Genomic DNA, 14,823 nt, shown 5'->3' with positions numbered 1-14,823 from the left:
TTGTGGCAGTTCTCGTAGACTGTGTTGGTTTAACAAGCGTCCAACCCTTTTGTCTTGTTGTTTTTTGTCTTTCCTGCTCCCTGTCCCCTTGTTTCCCACAGGCTGTGCGTTTGTCACATTTTCTACAAGGGCAATGGCACAGAATGCAATCAAAGCCATGCATCAGTCTCAGACCATGGAGGTACTGTATCATCTGCCCTTTCTTTGTTTTCTTTGTGCAAATGATGGGGAATGGTAAAGCAGTTCTCTCCTGTGTGGATTGTTCACATGACAATCACAGACCTAAGCTCTCACCGGTCCGCTTTTCATTCACTCATATTCATCCCCCTCTCTTTCTCTCTCTGTTTCCCTCCTCACTTCGTTCCCTCTTCTCTCTTTCCACTTGCATTTCCCCCTCATGACTGGAAATGTACTTTAGTGAGACCTTCCACCTGCCCTACAGCTGTCTTTTGAGCCTTTATTGGAGTAACACAGGTTCTGAGATATGAGGCACTCAATGCAAAATGTCATTGTGGACCTAGAGGACTGAATATATACCCCACAACAGGGCTGGTATGGACTATACTAACAACATCCACCTCAGGTCCCTACTGGAACAATTCACCTATTACAGATCTTAATATACTCAAACAGACTCTTTTCATCTCAAGAATTTTGAAGAAAGTTAATAATTCTCCTATTTATCAGTGAAATGTTAATTTTCAGTCTCCTGAATAATCAGATTGGTCCCCTTACTCAAAGGTGAACAAAGAAATGTCCATGCTTCAATCCAACCTCCTAAAAGGTTGTGACTGAAGGAACAGGAGACTCAGCAATGTGAAATATGCCACAGGTGGAGATGCACGCTCTCTGTGCTCGCTCTGTGATTCAGAATTCTGCACAAGAACATTCCAAAAGTGACATGCCATCACTAACTCTGTCTTGTCTGATAGGATCATTTGAGAGTGCATGTGCTGCCGTGTTACGTATACTGTGTCTGTGTATGGGTGACTTTCTCCAGAGGTGGTGGCCTTATGCTGTTATATGAAGCTGTGTTTTCCTATTTGAACAATTTTTTTTGCAATTTTATTTAATGTGCAAAAAAATAGTAATTGTTTGAGCTTCTTTTTTTGAAATTCCCCTTTGATTGGGATTTTATTTTTTGGTTTGTTTGATTGTTTGTTTGTTTGTTTGTTTTTTGCAATGCTGCATCTTCCAAAGCATGCTGGGAGCTAAGTGATCATTATGCGTCATGTTCTATGGGAAACTTCTTTATATTAATTCAGAAGGAGGGTGGAAGGGTTGGGAGGGGTGTGCATGGCATTGTCATTAAGTGTTTACTGTACTTTTTTGAGTTGTGACATCAGCATTGCAAAGCCTATTGTCTTTTTTGAACATTCATTTGCCTTTGATATTCCTAATATATATAATTAATGTGTTTTCCTTGCAGTGCAATGCATTTTTAGGACAATCCCACCCCCCTACCTGAAGGCAAGCTCAGGTGAAAATTGAACATGGTAGAAAATAATAAGCAGGATTCCAATTTTGTCTACCTTGCCGTCACATTCTCCATGTTCTGGCTTACTTTTACTTGTAGGCTGCTCCAGATGTGTGGATTTCCAGCTGTTTTTCAGCTCAGTCATTAAAATGAAAGTGCTGTTTAAAAAAAAAAAAAAGTCCTCATATATACTTATTTACATATATGTATTTAGCTATTTTTATTTCCTATAATTGAGGAATGTATACCAAAATTGATCTCCCCAATAAGGTTTTAAAGTTCTTTTGACACTTAAAAGAGCTGCCATCCCCACATGAGTTCATAGAGAGTGCTGACATGGTCTGAGTCTCAGTTCTATTGCCCCAGAGCTCAGGATCCAAGGCAGAAGTGGGCATGACCAAACCATGGGAGGCGTCCGTGCCAAGAACCCTGTGAGGCTGGCACGGGCATGTTCTTCAGATTACAGTTAGTATGCTCCTCTTTACAACTGGATACCCATGCTTAAACAGAAGACCCTTGGTCCCACTTACAAATTCTGACCTCTGAATAGAACATTACATACCACGAAGTTCTACTGTAACCATACAGCTACAGACGTTTGCTTGAGTTTTAACTGATTACATTGTTTTCAGGACTTTGGTATGCATCTTTAAGCAAGACAGTATTATTTAACTTACAATGATGTGAATGTTCAAAGATTTGTTTTTAGAACATGCATATAGTATCTGTTTCCCTTTTTTTTTCCTACATGATCCCCACTTGTTTTTCTCTCATGACTTAAACGGGTCACTTTTAAAGCTGCAAGTGTCCTTTTTCACATTTAAGAATGAGAAACCAATAAATGCACTATTAGAAGATGCTGGTGTTTGTCATAGGACACTTGGTGCAGCAGTAGAACACTCTCCATGCAGAACCTCTGTGTTATTTTCATGTTCAGAATATTTTGCTCTCTCTTAAGAAATAGTAAAGTACTGAAATATGAAGCAGATAAAAATGTATTGGATTTTTTAATGGCGGAAATGTTATTATTATATAATTTATTGTCATTTAACATTCTGTCCTGTGATTCTGCCTATCAGAGCTTTAGGTTGATTAGAGCTTCTACACTGAAACACTTAGGTCTTTTTTTTTACTTTCTTAACTAACAGACTTGATAGCCTAATGTAATCCATAGCTAAATTCTCAGTAACTAACCAAAGTGATAAAGGAAAATAGGCAAGCTTGTATCTTAAAAGAAAAAATGACCTAACGGGAAAAGAAGGAAAAAGTTCATTTAAATAGGAATATATCTTTTGTGAGAGAAGTCTATTATCACACAATAAGATTTTGTTTAGTCACTTAGGTAGACATACCTTTTAGAAAGCTCCACAGAATGTAAGAAAATAGTGACAGCACGTGCTCCTTGGCCATACCAAGGACAAGAAAAGGCTGGGGGCGAGGGGTGCTTTTCAGCTGAGTCCTTACCAGAGGCAGATGCTCTGAAGGTGCTTGGGATAGGACCATTCTGTTTGAAGTACTAGGCTGATATTTTCCCAAAGACAATATCTAAGTCAACATTAATTTACTTTATTATGTGACCTTTGACCATTTCTTTCTCACTATTCGTACTCCTTACCTTTTAAAGGAAATGAGAACTGAATGAGACTTGTCAAATGGTGAGATGACTAGAGAAGGAGCTGGGCAGACTGATACTTTAAGATCCACCGCTTTGACTAGACAGGGTGTGCTTCTGACTCTTTTGGTTTGCTCTGGGGACTTTGGACAGAACAGAAGTGACATGGACGGAGGAAAAGAGACCTCCCTGAGACCATGTGCATAATTACTTTAATCAGTGCCTAGTTTCCCAATTCTCTGTCCTTCAGAGAGAAATGAAACTCACTTCTTTATTTTATTGTGTCAAAACTATTTTCACTGTTCCAGTGTTCAGAAATACGTAGCTGAAAATAAACGAATGGTAAAAATGAGTGATATTATTTTCACTCCAATTGTGATTTCTGTCCCTTTATGCTCTACCCATATATGGAAATAGCAGACACATGATGACAAGGTTATCTTTAAGTCAAGCAAACCATGAAGCTTAATTAAAGATAAGGTCTCTATCTTGAGGGAAGTTCTGAAGGAAGCTGAAGGAAGACATGTGAAGAGAGGAGACAGTGTACTAATCAAACCCAGAAAACAAGTGGCTTCAGCAACAGGCCCCTTTAAAGACATCAGTGGCAGGATATGGAGTTTTCTGTTGATGGTACATTCAGAGAAGACGGACTATCAAACCATCTAAAACCATTCCAGACCATTCCATGTGCTCCAGGATAGCTAAGAAAGATAAATCCAGTGGCGACTGAACATTACAGAGGGATTCAATCAGGCTGTACCCTGTCTTCACTTTCCAATGTCTGCCCACAGGGCTGCTCTTCACCAATCGTGGTGAAGTTTGCTGACACTCAGAAGGACAAAGAGCAAAGGCGCCTCCAGCAGCAGCTTGCACAGCAGATGCAACAGCTCAACACTGCCACTTGGGGGAACCTAACAGGACTGGGTGGACTTACCCCGCAGTACCTGGCGGTAAGTGCCCAAGAACGTGGGTTTCTGTGAGATCCATGAAGGAACAGAACACCAAGTCCAAAGCTATCAAAAGCTACTTTTAAGTATGACAAAATTTTACTTTCTATACATTTTGAGTCCCAGAAATTATGAAATCAGCATTAGGGCAGGATTTTATTAATCAAATTGATTAGCATAAAAATGTGCCTAACTTAACTTTGGCCTGTTGGCAACTGACCAAAACTCAGTCCACTAGACTTGTAAACAGTATTTTAAGGCACAGTAAAAATCCAGTGCTAGAAGTGCTGCCTACTTGAAAACTGTGATCTAAACTTTAGATTCTATAGATTCCGGGAGAATCGGCTGAGAGCTACCAGCTGACAGGTTAATACTACCCTACTAGTGAGGAAGACTCCCGTCTTCATCCTGGGTCTTTCCCTGTGAAGCAGGATTAATGGATGGCTCTACTCTTTCCTTTGTAGGCCAAACAGACTCAGCTCTCTGAGCCATCTCTTAGATTTTTCAGGTTCTGACTGTTTCCTTTATATTAATCATCTCTCTTTGCCATTGTCTTTATTGAAATACAGTGGCCAGAACTTACAACAGTCCCTCTCTTAGGATGTAAGCAAACTGAAGAGCGAGCCCAGGCATGGACTTGGAACCATGCAGCAGCTGTGAGTGGCAGCCTTTGTAGAAACTGCCCTTGTGGGCTGGGAAGCAGTGAGTGGCCTGCTTCTCTGCTTCACTTGACTGTTTGGAAACCTAAACTCCATGCAGCATGTTTATTAATGACACCTTTTATTCTGAGAGTGTTAGCAAGGACATGTGCATGTTCTTTCTAATTCTGTCACTTTACATTGTACAGGAGCATATCATCCATGGGCTTTACTCTGTAGCCAAAGCTATACCGTTTTATAAGACCCTCTTCCCTTCTGCTCTGAAAGGGAAGATGAGGAAGGGAGCCCCAGGAGGCCAACTGCCTTTACCTTCAACACACAGCTGCTAGTGTCTATGGGCCTTCAAGGAACTTAGGTTTTCAGGCTTTATCTCCACCACTACCACCTCCTTCCCTAGAAGAGTCTGTCATGTGAAGGAGCTGTTCAGTAGAGAATGGGTGAATGAATGAATGAATGAATGAATGAATGATGAGAATCATGCTTTTTTTTCCTGTCTTCATTTCAACCAGTAAAAGTTTGACTACCTTTACTGTCATTTTTTTGGCTGTTTATCTTTTCCTTAAAGATACCATGGGTATCTTTGCCAGGATTCTTGCTTAAATGTACATATATGTGCTGCCATGCTTTCTTTCTAGTCTGTTGTCTAGTGATTTTATTTCCAAAAGAAGAACATAACCTGTACCCTAGAGCTACTCTGTTTCCCATCCTCACCCCAGCGTTTCTTCTTTTCCAGAAGTAATCAGTGTTCTAATTCACGTTTTACCTTTTTAAAAAATTTTGAGACTCTGTCTTTCCCTTCCCTGTCTTCCCTCCAACTCCTCCCATATACCCACTCTTTCAAATTCATAGCCTCTTTTTTATTGTTATTATACGTCTATATGCATAACTATATACATATGTAGTCCTAAGTAGAACCTGTGTTTTTCAGGGCTGTGTGGCACTGGATAACCAATCAGTGTGCTCTTCCCTGGGAGGGCCCGCCTCTCCCTCAGCCAATCAGTGTGCTCTTCCCTGGGAGGGCCTGCCTCTCCCTCAGCCAGCTCTCTTCACTTGCCTCTCTCTCAGCTCTCTTCACTTGCCTCTAGCTTTTATGGAGGGTTGAAGCCTCACAGGTTTTTCCGCATCCAGCTTGGCATATCTGTTGGTGTCATCCTTGTTCAGCTCACATTTGGGTGGACGTTATGGCTGCAGCTAGACAATCCTGGAATTATACCTTCATATTTATATATTCTATTGCTGAGGTATATACTTCATTAACAAGTCACCTTAATGATAGGTACCTAAATGTTTATTCAAGGATGACGTCATGCTTGCCTTTTTATACTTTCTATGAGTCCAGATTCTTGTTCTACCAGTTCTGAAAACGAAGACATAGATAGGTACCTGTCCCAGTATTATGACATTTCCCTTGCTCCACAGCTCACAGAAAGCTCTTCTATGTGTTTCTATGACCCCCATCTGAAAAGTATTTTCCTTACCTGGAAAAAAAAAAAAGCTTACTCATTTATAGAACTGCAATTCTATATGCTGTGAATAGGTTTTCTCATGTCCTGATATCAGTGTGTCTTAGGCATCCTTCTCCACTCTTGTCACTCCACAGTCTTGTCTGAAGGTGCTATGGGCCTTCGAGGTGCCCCCTACTCCATGGTAAGCCAGAGTCCAAGCCTGTTTGTGTCTTGACTTTCCAGATCCTCTGGTTAACTCAGCAGGTGTTACTGCCTCCTTGCGATACCTTCAAGGCTATTTTACAACTTTAAGGGAAAAAAAAATAATATATACTGTAAAGCAGGGTTTGCCACCTTTAAATACAAATGGATGAGAAACTCAACAAATCAAACCAAAATAAGATTTTTCTTGTATTACAATAGACAATCCCTAGGTTTCCGCATTTCTCTTGCTGTTCTCCACTTGCTATGTGACTTTGAGAGCAGGCTTGTGAGTATGCAGCTGCATGTGTCCCTACAGATAAACTTTATCTTTACTGATCTACTTTACAGAAAGAAAAATTTCTTTACATCTACTCAGTGTCTTGAATGGGTTCTAAATTAGCTTGCACTCCAGCAAAGGTGAACAAGTACATTTCAGAACTGGAACTTTGTGTCTTTATGCTGTGACACCCACTGATTCTGCACGCAGACAGAAAATGAAGACTATCATAGGCAAACTAATTAATATCTTTTTGTAAAGATTTTGACATACCTAAAATACACAGATTGAGCATACATACCTGATAATTCCAGGTTTTGACAAATACTTTGTCTTTTCTGCTGGTAAAGACCATCTTAAGAATAATTGTCCACTTGCTTGGCCGTGTGTCTGTTACTGTAACTACAAATAGATGCTTTGTGGCTGCAATCATTATGGTTCTTACCATTGTTCTGAGTATGTATGCTCATGATTCCAGCTGAGAAGCTAGCCCTTGGTGGCTTTGGGGAAAGAAAGCCTCTTTTTGTTGGTGTATGGCCCCTGATAAGTTGCCTGTGCTCCAGGGGAGGTCCCACATCCATTCACCATGTGCATATGGGTGACATATTAAAAAGAGAAAACATGAAATCCAAAGGGGGATACATAGAAGGGATTAGTGAAGTCGGAGGAGGAAAATGGTGGTCAAAGTATATTGTACACATATATAAAATTCTTAAAGAATAAATCTTTTTGAATATCATTTAATAAAGAATAATGGAAAAAAAGGGGGGGGCTGGTGAGATGGCTCAGGGGGTAAGAGCACCCGACTGCTCTTCCAAAGGTCCAAAGTTCAAATCCCAGCAACCACATGGTGGCTCACAACCACCTGTAACAGAGATCTGATGCCCTCTTCTGGTGCGTCTGAAGACAGCTACAGTGTACTTACATATAATTAATTAATTAATTAATTAATTAATAAGCAAACAAACAAAAGAATAATGGAAAACTGAGCTGGGAAGGAAAGTAGAAGAGAGGAGAAAATGGACTCTGATTGACAGATAAGTTACAGTAGCTAGGAGACTGCAGAGAGATAGAACTACTCATGCTTTGTTGGTCTCAAAATTTAGCACCTGATTTCTGAAAAAAGTAAATAGATTAATTGTTCTAAGGCAGCAGTGTTAGTTCCTAGTGTCTGTGTTTTTCGATGGAGATTAGACATTAGTATGAATTTACACCTCCAACTCTGGGCACCTTCAGCCTGTCAACAAGGAATGGCAGCCAACTATATAAACATAAAGGAAACTAATTTTGTACCCCATATAATGCTCCGCATTGTTCTGACTGAGTTCTTGTGTTCTTTTGCAGCTTCTGCAGCAGGCCACCTCCTCCAGCAACCTGGGTGCATTCAGTGGCATTCAGCAAATGGCTGGTAAGTCATGAAACATGCCATTCCCTTTGACCATACTAGTTTCTGAATTGTTGGTTGTTTCCACCCATAAAGGAAGGAGCCGAAGGGAAACAGTAAAGAGCAGTTAGCAGATAACTAGCATCTGTGTCTTGGGCATTAAAGCTGCAGTCAGCTGCTCAGAGCTGTTTTCCTGCTTTTGCATTTATCCTCAGTCAGAGCTCACCCTGCAGAACACTTAGGAGGGAGGCTGCAGAATATATTCTTTTAGTTATTTGTGGGATTTTTGTTAATGGAATGATGACTGGGAGATTTCTGGCAATATTCCTATATTTACGGATAGTTGAAATAATTAACATCTCTAAAAAATTTTAATAATAGGTGATCAATAAAAATGTTCTTACCTCCATAACAAAAGCCAAGATCACCAGCATACATTTGATACAGTTTGTAGGCCCTTGATAATGACAACTAACCCAGCGCCTTTTCTAAACTTGAAACCCAATTAACAGAACTGTGCATCGCAGGCTTTTATCTGAAAGTATAATCTTTGTTCTCAGAAAAATCAAAGTGTTACTGATTTGAAAAGCAGCTTATTGAAGGATTCCTTTTTATAATGAGCTGTGCCAGTAGCTGCAGCAACACAGTGATTAGTGAAAGGTCAGCCCTCCTGTGCCACCTTTCTTGCTGACACCCACCCTCGCTCAGGGCCAGAGAGGCAGTGTGTGCAGGAACCCAGAATGCAGGAGGATCAGGAGAAGGCTTTCTCCTTGTTTGAGTCCAAAAGGGTAGGTGTGGGAAAGGCATGGAAGAGACTGAGGGAGGTGGGTTAGAGTGAATCAGTTTTCTTTCACTAAGGATACTGCAAATTAGTTAAATGAAATTCGCATGTATAAAATAAAAACCAGTTTTAGTTATCTGTCAGTATAGAGACTCATCTTTTCCACTTAATTTTTTTCCAAATATATGCCTTTAGTTAGTTTTGGTGGTGGTGGTGTTTATTCTGAAAGGTTTCTCTCCACTTGTGTTCTCTGAGTAACAGCCCAGTTTTCCATTGTGGTCCACAAGGTAAGGGCAATTCGTCAGATTGTATAACTTATTCATATCTACTGCTATCACTGTAATACAGCTTCCACATTACTCAAAATATGTATTTCAAATTGATAAATAGTTAAATGATTGCAATTATATTTAAGAAGTCGTGTTAGGATGCTGGTCTTAGAACTAACAATCACATTGACTGGCTAATGGCTAGTGTATTTATAATCTGTGAAGGAAACTAGAGAGGTATTAGTAAAACATTCAGGGGAATTCCTATGCTTTGAAAGGAAAAGAAAAACCTCTCAGTCATAAGCTGCTAAAATACATGCTAACGTTGGTCACCTTTTGACCACGTGGGAGAATTGTTCCTCTTCTAGTAGCACAGACCCACGCAGATTCAAAATTAGGGGTTTTCCTCAGTGGTAGCCTTGGGCTCCCCTACTCCCAGAGCTGCATTGTGCAGACAAGGCTGCCTCTTCCTGCAGCTGTTGCCTAGCGTGTCTTCCCAGGTGGACAGAATGCCTTCCCGGTTTTCATTGGAATGTGCGTGCCTCTGCCATGCCAGCTACAGGTCAGGATATTAGCATCTACATGTGCTCTGTGCTCATCTGAAAACTGAGGTTATCTAAGAGTGCCCCTAAAAGCTGCCATAGAGCAGATAGCTAATTTAAAGATGCTTTGTAAATGCTCTGGAGTTCCCAAAATACCTGTTTCTTGAACCTTCATCATGGTGAATGCACCACACTAAGTTAGCACATACTGAAAATCAAATACAGAACAGTCCACTATGAGCCACATCCCGGATAGTTAAAGTATTAAAAAATAGGCAGCATGCCACTTTTTGTGTAGCTTTATAAAAGTACTTCTTGCTTATATGAGTGATCAAGTTTCATCTTTCTAAGTATTTAGGTAGTGTGTGTTTTTTTCAATAAAGTAGTGGAATGTCTTGTCCCCAGTAGGGCTTCCTTTGGTAGGGCTGACTTTTTGCACTTACCTTTTACCGACCCATGGGGCCATTCTCATCCCAGTCACCAGAGTGTCCCCGCATTCCTCAAACAGCTCAGCACTCAAGGGCACACTGCACGCTGGAGAGCAAGGCCTGCCCAGTGCTTTAATGGCACAGCCAGTCCTCCTGTAAAGGCGCTAGAGACCATTTCTGAACAGATGAATGAAAAGCTGTTTGTGAGTTACAATGTAGATTTGTATTTTGGATGTATTCCCTGCAGAGCGCAAGTCAAATGCCCACTTTTTTAATTACAAAACTTAGTTTTAGCTGTCCATATAAACTGAAAAACACCAGAAAAACCATTGTTACTACCGTCATAGTTGTTACTGAGAATTCGAAGATAGTCTAATATAAAGCATGTTACAGAGTTTATTATATACAACAAACACAGTAGAAGTCATAGCATAATAAAGTTGAGAGGACCAGAGGTCACTTACTCCCAGCCACACCTGGTTTTCAACTGTTTTTTGAATGACTGGTAGTCTAAAGGTAGGAAAAACATCAGAAAGTTTAACAAAGTAAAAGTGCATGAATCATAGCACCAAGGAGTGGAACATTTTGAAGCCAATACTGTTTGTCTATGAGCAGCTTTCAGAGCACAGTGGTCTCTCAGGAGATAGGGATTTTAAATTGGTTTGTTTATATGAGCAAAACATTTTCATCTGAGGAGAGAACCAAGGCAAAGAAAAAGAAAACCAAAAAAAAATAAATTTTATATGACATATTACTAAATAATTGCATCAGTAAAATCTAATTGTTAGACCATAGACTCTGTAGCTAGTTTCCTTTCTCTCTCAGTCACAGAAATCAAGCCAAATCTTAGAGCTTCCTAGGATAGTTAAGAGGCTATGCTATACAGTATGCTTGCAGGCCCTCCCTCTTGCCACTGCAAGGTTAGTTTAAAGTACTACTTAATAATGCCTGAATCTTGGCACTTACACTAAGCTATACTAAATCACGTGATGTCGGACTTCCACCACCTCCTGAAAAATCTATAGAAATCAGAAAACCCCGTTTGTTGTTCAGAGCATCTGAAGGCTTTCCTTAACTAAAAATCATGCTGCATATGGTGGCTGTCCCCTCCTTCCATCTTCAAGCTCTTCTCCTAATGAAGCTACAGCAGGTTTTAATAAGAAGGCTCTCTCCCTTCAAGACCCCATCATGTTGTCTTTGGTATGGTATGTCTCTCCTAATGGCCTTACAATGTTCATTCTGAAGGGTGATTTCATATAACCAAGCTCTTTCCCCAAACCAGATGCATTTGGCTTCTGTCTTCAGTGTATATAGTATGATGAGCTATATACTTTATACTGTAACTATACATCAGCCATATGTTTTCTTCGAAAAGTCTTAACCATTTTCCCTTGAAACTACAAATTTTTTATTATTTCTATAAACAGAACCTTTACTAAATAAGGAGTTTTATAGCAGAAATGGATTTAGAATCAACTCTTCATCAGCTAAACTCCTTTATGTGTACTCACTCTGCTTCTGTGAAGGTGAGGGGAAAGAGCCTTCTTTTCATTGATTTGACTTTCCCTTTTAAAACTTTTAACACAGCATATTGATATTCTACTCACCTCTAGTGTTTGTTCAATGAATTTTTGAGATTTGGCAAGTGTGGGATCTGCATCTTCCTAAGAGTGCATACCTGAGGTGAAGGAGAAAGAACAAGGACCAGGTAGCCTTTGGTCTTTAACTTCTGCATGGCTACGGTAGCAGCACCTTAGAAGATTGTTTAATGAGAAAAGAGGAACACTTCACATTTGCATTTAACTTAGATCCTTAGAAAATCACAGTTCCAAGAGTATAAAAGGCAAAATCACCTCTTTAGTATGCTGCAATCAAAAAAGGTTAAATGTTATGTTGAGACCACAGCCAGCACCATTAAATGGACTGGTATGAATTAGGATACAAACCTCCCCAAACCACTTTATGATTATGTGACTTTTAGCATGCCATTTGAAAAGGGGTGAGAAGGGCCAGCAAACTTAATACAAATCACTGAGCTGGATATGGATCCGTATTTCAAGCCCAGTTAACCTGGTCCAAAACCTGCTCTGTCTGCAGTGTGACCCAGCCAGGTCAGGTATGTTTGTATAACCTCAAACTCCAGTGATGTACCTACCCAGATGGCCTAATGGCAAATCACAAATCCCAGCTGAAAGTAGAGCCCCACAGCTACTAAAGAACTAGCTGCTCAGAGAAAACAAGAAACTGCCTCCTTTCATTCTGGAAAGTGTTTCCAATTTACTGCGTATGTCAAACAAGAATATTTTCTAGAACAAGAAGGGTTTTTGTTTTATGACCATTGATGGTTTGCCTGCATGTGTGTCTATGTGAGGGTGTCAGATCCCTTGGAACTAGAGTTACAGACTGTTGTGAACTGCCACCTGGGTGCTGGGAATTGAACCCAGGTCCTCTGGAAGAGCAGCCTGTGCTCTTAACCACTGAGCCATCTCTCCAGCCATTTTTTTTTATTTTAAAAGACAGGGCCTTACCCAGGCTAGCCTCCAACTCAGTATTTGACCAAAAATGACCTTGAACTCGTGGCCCTCCTGCTTCAACCCTCTGAAATCCTAGGATTATAGGTATGTACTACCACAACCAGTTTCTGTGGTGCTGGATGCAGAACCCAGGGCTTTGCTTAGGACAGACAAGCACTCTACCAGCTGAACTACATCCTATCCCCAGAATCAAACATTCCTAAGAAATCATTAGGAGCTGAAGCTGTAGGTGAAGAGGAATTAGCTACTGAGGAATAGTGCAACTGCTGGAGTTTGAATTTGGTTAAGTTGACTAATTGCCTTCTAAATATCTGCTCCAAATTTTGAAAGTAATAATAAATTATTAATTGAAACAGTTGCTTAAGACAACAAGATGCTTCTTTTGTGAATTAAAAACAGTCTCTGAGAAGATTGTCTGAGAGTGTCTTTCACAAATAGAGAAGAGGGTTTGCAAAACCAGTGTCTGGGCAGTCAGAGAAGCTCCAGTTGGAGCAGCTCCCAGCATGAAGTGTGCTCATGGCCCACAGAGGCCCTGCGTTCTTCCCTGAGTCTCCAGCAGTCCACAGCACAGACACTTCCTGTGAATGTGCTAATAGGCCTTATGAGAGAGCTCTGTAACCACCCATCTGTCACTTTTTAACAGACCTGATTGGCAAGCACTTGTAACAACTGACATCTGTTCTCACTTATTGATATGCAGATTTATGGTAATTGCTATGAACAATAAGACACAAAATTACCTAAGGTGAACATTAAATTAAATTTTGATGCCCTTCTCCTTATAAATAATTTTTTTAATCTTAAATTTCAAGTAGGAATTTTGTGCATCTGTTTTGTACATAATTTTCTCATTTTGGAGGATTTTTTCCTTCTTAAGTAATGACTGAAAACGTAAATCTCCTTACTCCCACATTTTTTCTTTTGTTGTCATCATAGTGACTCACTTTTAGGTTTCCTAAAACTTAAGTGTTTCGCATGTTTAGTTACCTTTCTGCCCTGGGTTTGAGAGGTGCCCAGCTGAGCACAAGTTAAATGTGGCCATTTTTCTTCTCAGAAAAGCTGTTTGCCAAGCAGGAGCCAGCTTCTAAGAAGGATGACAGGCGCCTTCCAGTCTGGTGCCCTTTCATGGCGAAAGAGAAAGTCTGAGTGGAGGTGGGAGAAGAGCCTACTGCAGGCAGGGGCTGAGAAAGAAGGAAAGGCAGGGAGCACTCCTCACCACAGGAAGGAGTGAAAGAAACCACAAGTGTGGATTCCAAATGACTGGAAGCCAAGACTGCCTGTGGAGCCCAGGGAAAGTCAGACAGAGTCAGTAGAGGGAGGAGAGATCCTCCAGTTCCAGAGAACACCTGTGGGTGGGAGCAGCTGAAGGCAGCTAAGGTAAAGCTAAGTTAATCTCTGCTCGGGGAGTCTGGTGAGGGTGGGCAGCGCCTGCTTTCCTTACATGGAACCCTTACCTTCTCTCCGACCTCTGACCCTAGAGGACTCATAATGACGACGTGTCTCATTTTGAGTGAGAACGCCCTGGCCAGGTACCAGCTTGTGGCAGAAAGAGCCCAGACCTGTCACCAGGGCTGTGCTGTTGTCAGTGAAGGGTTGAAAAGTACCATGCCCAGTAAGTTTCCCAAGCTCCTTCTAATCACCTAGGATCACACCCGTTATAAACCGAATACAAGATGTCGGGAGCTTTTAGACCGCAGACTGATGTGCGACGGCCACAGAGAGGGATGGCCAGAAGAGGCGTCTGACCTGTGTCAGACTGGGTCGAGGGAGAAGGCACTGTGCCCTGTGCTCACCTACCAAGCATCCTCCTGTTCAGCTGGTAACACAGCCACAGGAAGATGAAGGGAGCTTCTCTCAGGCCTCAGGGCTGTGGCACTGCCTAGCTTCAATCTCTGTTGAGTCCACTATTCAGCTATACCTGTGGGAACATGAGCACAGGCTCTCTGGCTTCTGTGTGTGTGTGTGTGTGTGTGTGTGTGTGTGTGTGTGTGTGTGTGTGAGTCTGTGTGTGTGTGAGTCTGTGTGTGTGTGTGTGTGTGTGTGTGTGTGTGTGTGTTTACACTGAAAAAGAGGATCCTTTTCTTTTCCTACTATTCCTTAGTTCCAGTTTCTTCTTGGTTTCTCATATCATATAATTTACTGCCCCATCTGTAGAAATTTCATTCAATTTTTTCCCCCAGAACTTTGGTCTTTTTCAGTTATCTTGGTAAGTCCAAGGTTATATACAACTTTCTGGGATCCTTTACAGAAAAAGAAAGTTTCAC

The 14,823-nt window shown here is 41.0% G+C and overlaps 1 protein-coding gene across 53 annotated transcripts in view; it reads left to right on the top strand.

Annotated features, from left to right (window-relative positions):
* The window catches only part of Celf2 (CUGBP, Elav-like family member 2), an 856,648-nt gene that overhangs the window by 788,279 nt on the left and 53,546 nt on the right, over positions 1-14,823 (top strand). For 49 of the 53 annotated variants that reach the window (NM_001110231.1, NM_001110232.1, NM_001160292.1 and 46 more), the window contains 3 exons: positions 102-181; positions 3,881-4,039; positions 7,966-8,029. In NM_001110231.1, the coding sequence (NP_001103701.1) occupies positions 102-181; positions 3,881-4,039; positions 7,966-8,029 (303 nt within the window). The remainder of the gene's footprint in view (positions 1-101; positions 182-3,880; positions 4,040-7,965; positions 8,030-14,823) is intronic. The other 4 variants (XM_030247364.1, XM_030247362.1, XM_030247360.1 and 1 more) reach the window with 1 other exon arrangement.

This window comes from Mus musculus, chromosome 2, assembly GCF_000001635.26.
Source record: "Mus musculus strain C57BL/6J chromosome 2, GRCm38.p6 C57BL/6J".
Taxonomy (NCBI): Eukaryota; Metazoa; Chordata; class Mammalia; order Rodentia; family Muridae; genus Mus; species Mus musculus.
This window is presented reverse-complemented; position numbering and strand designations above follow the sequence as displayed.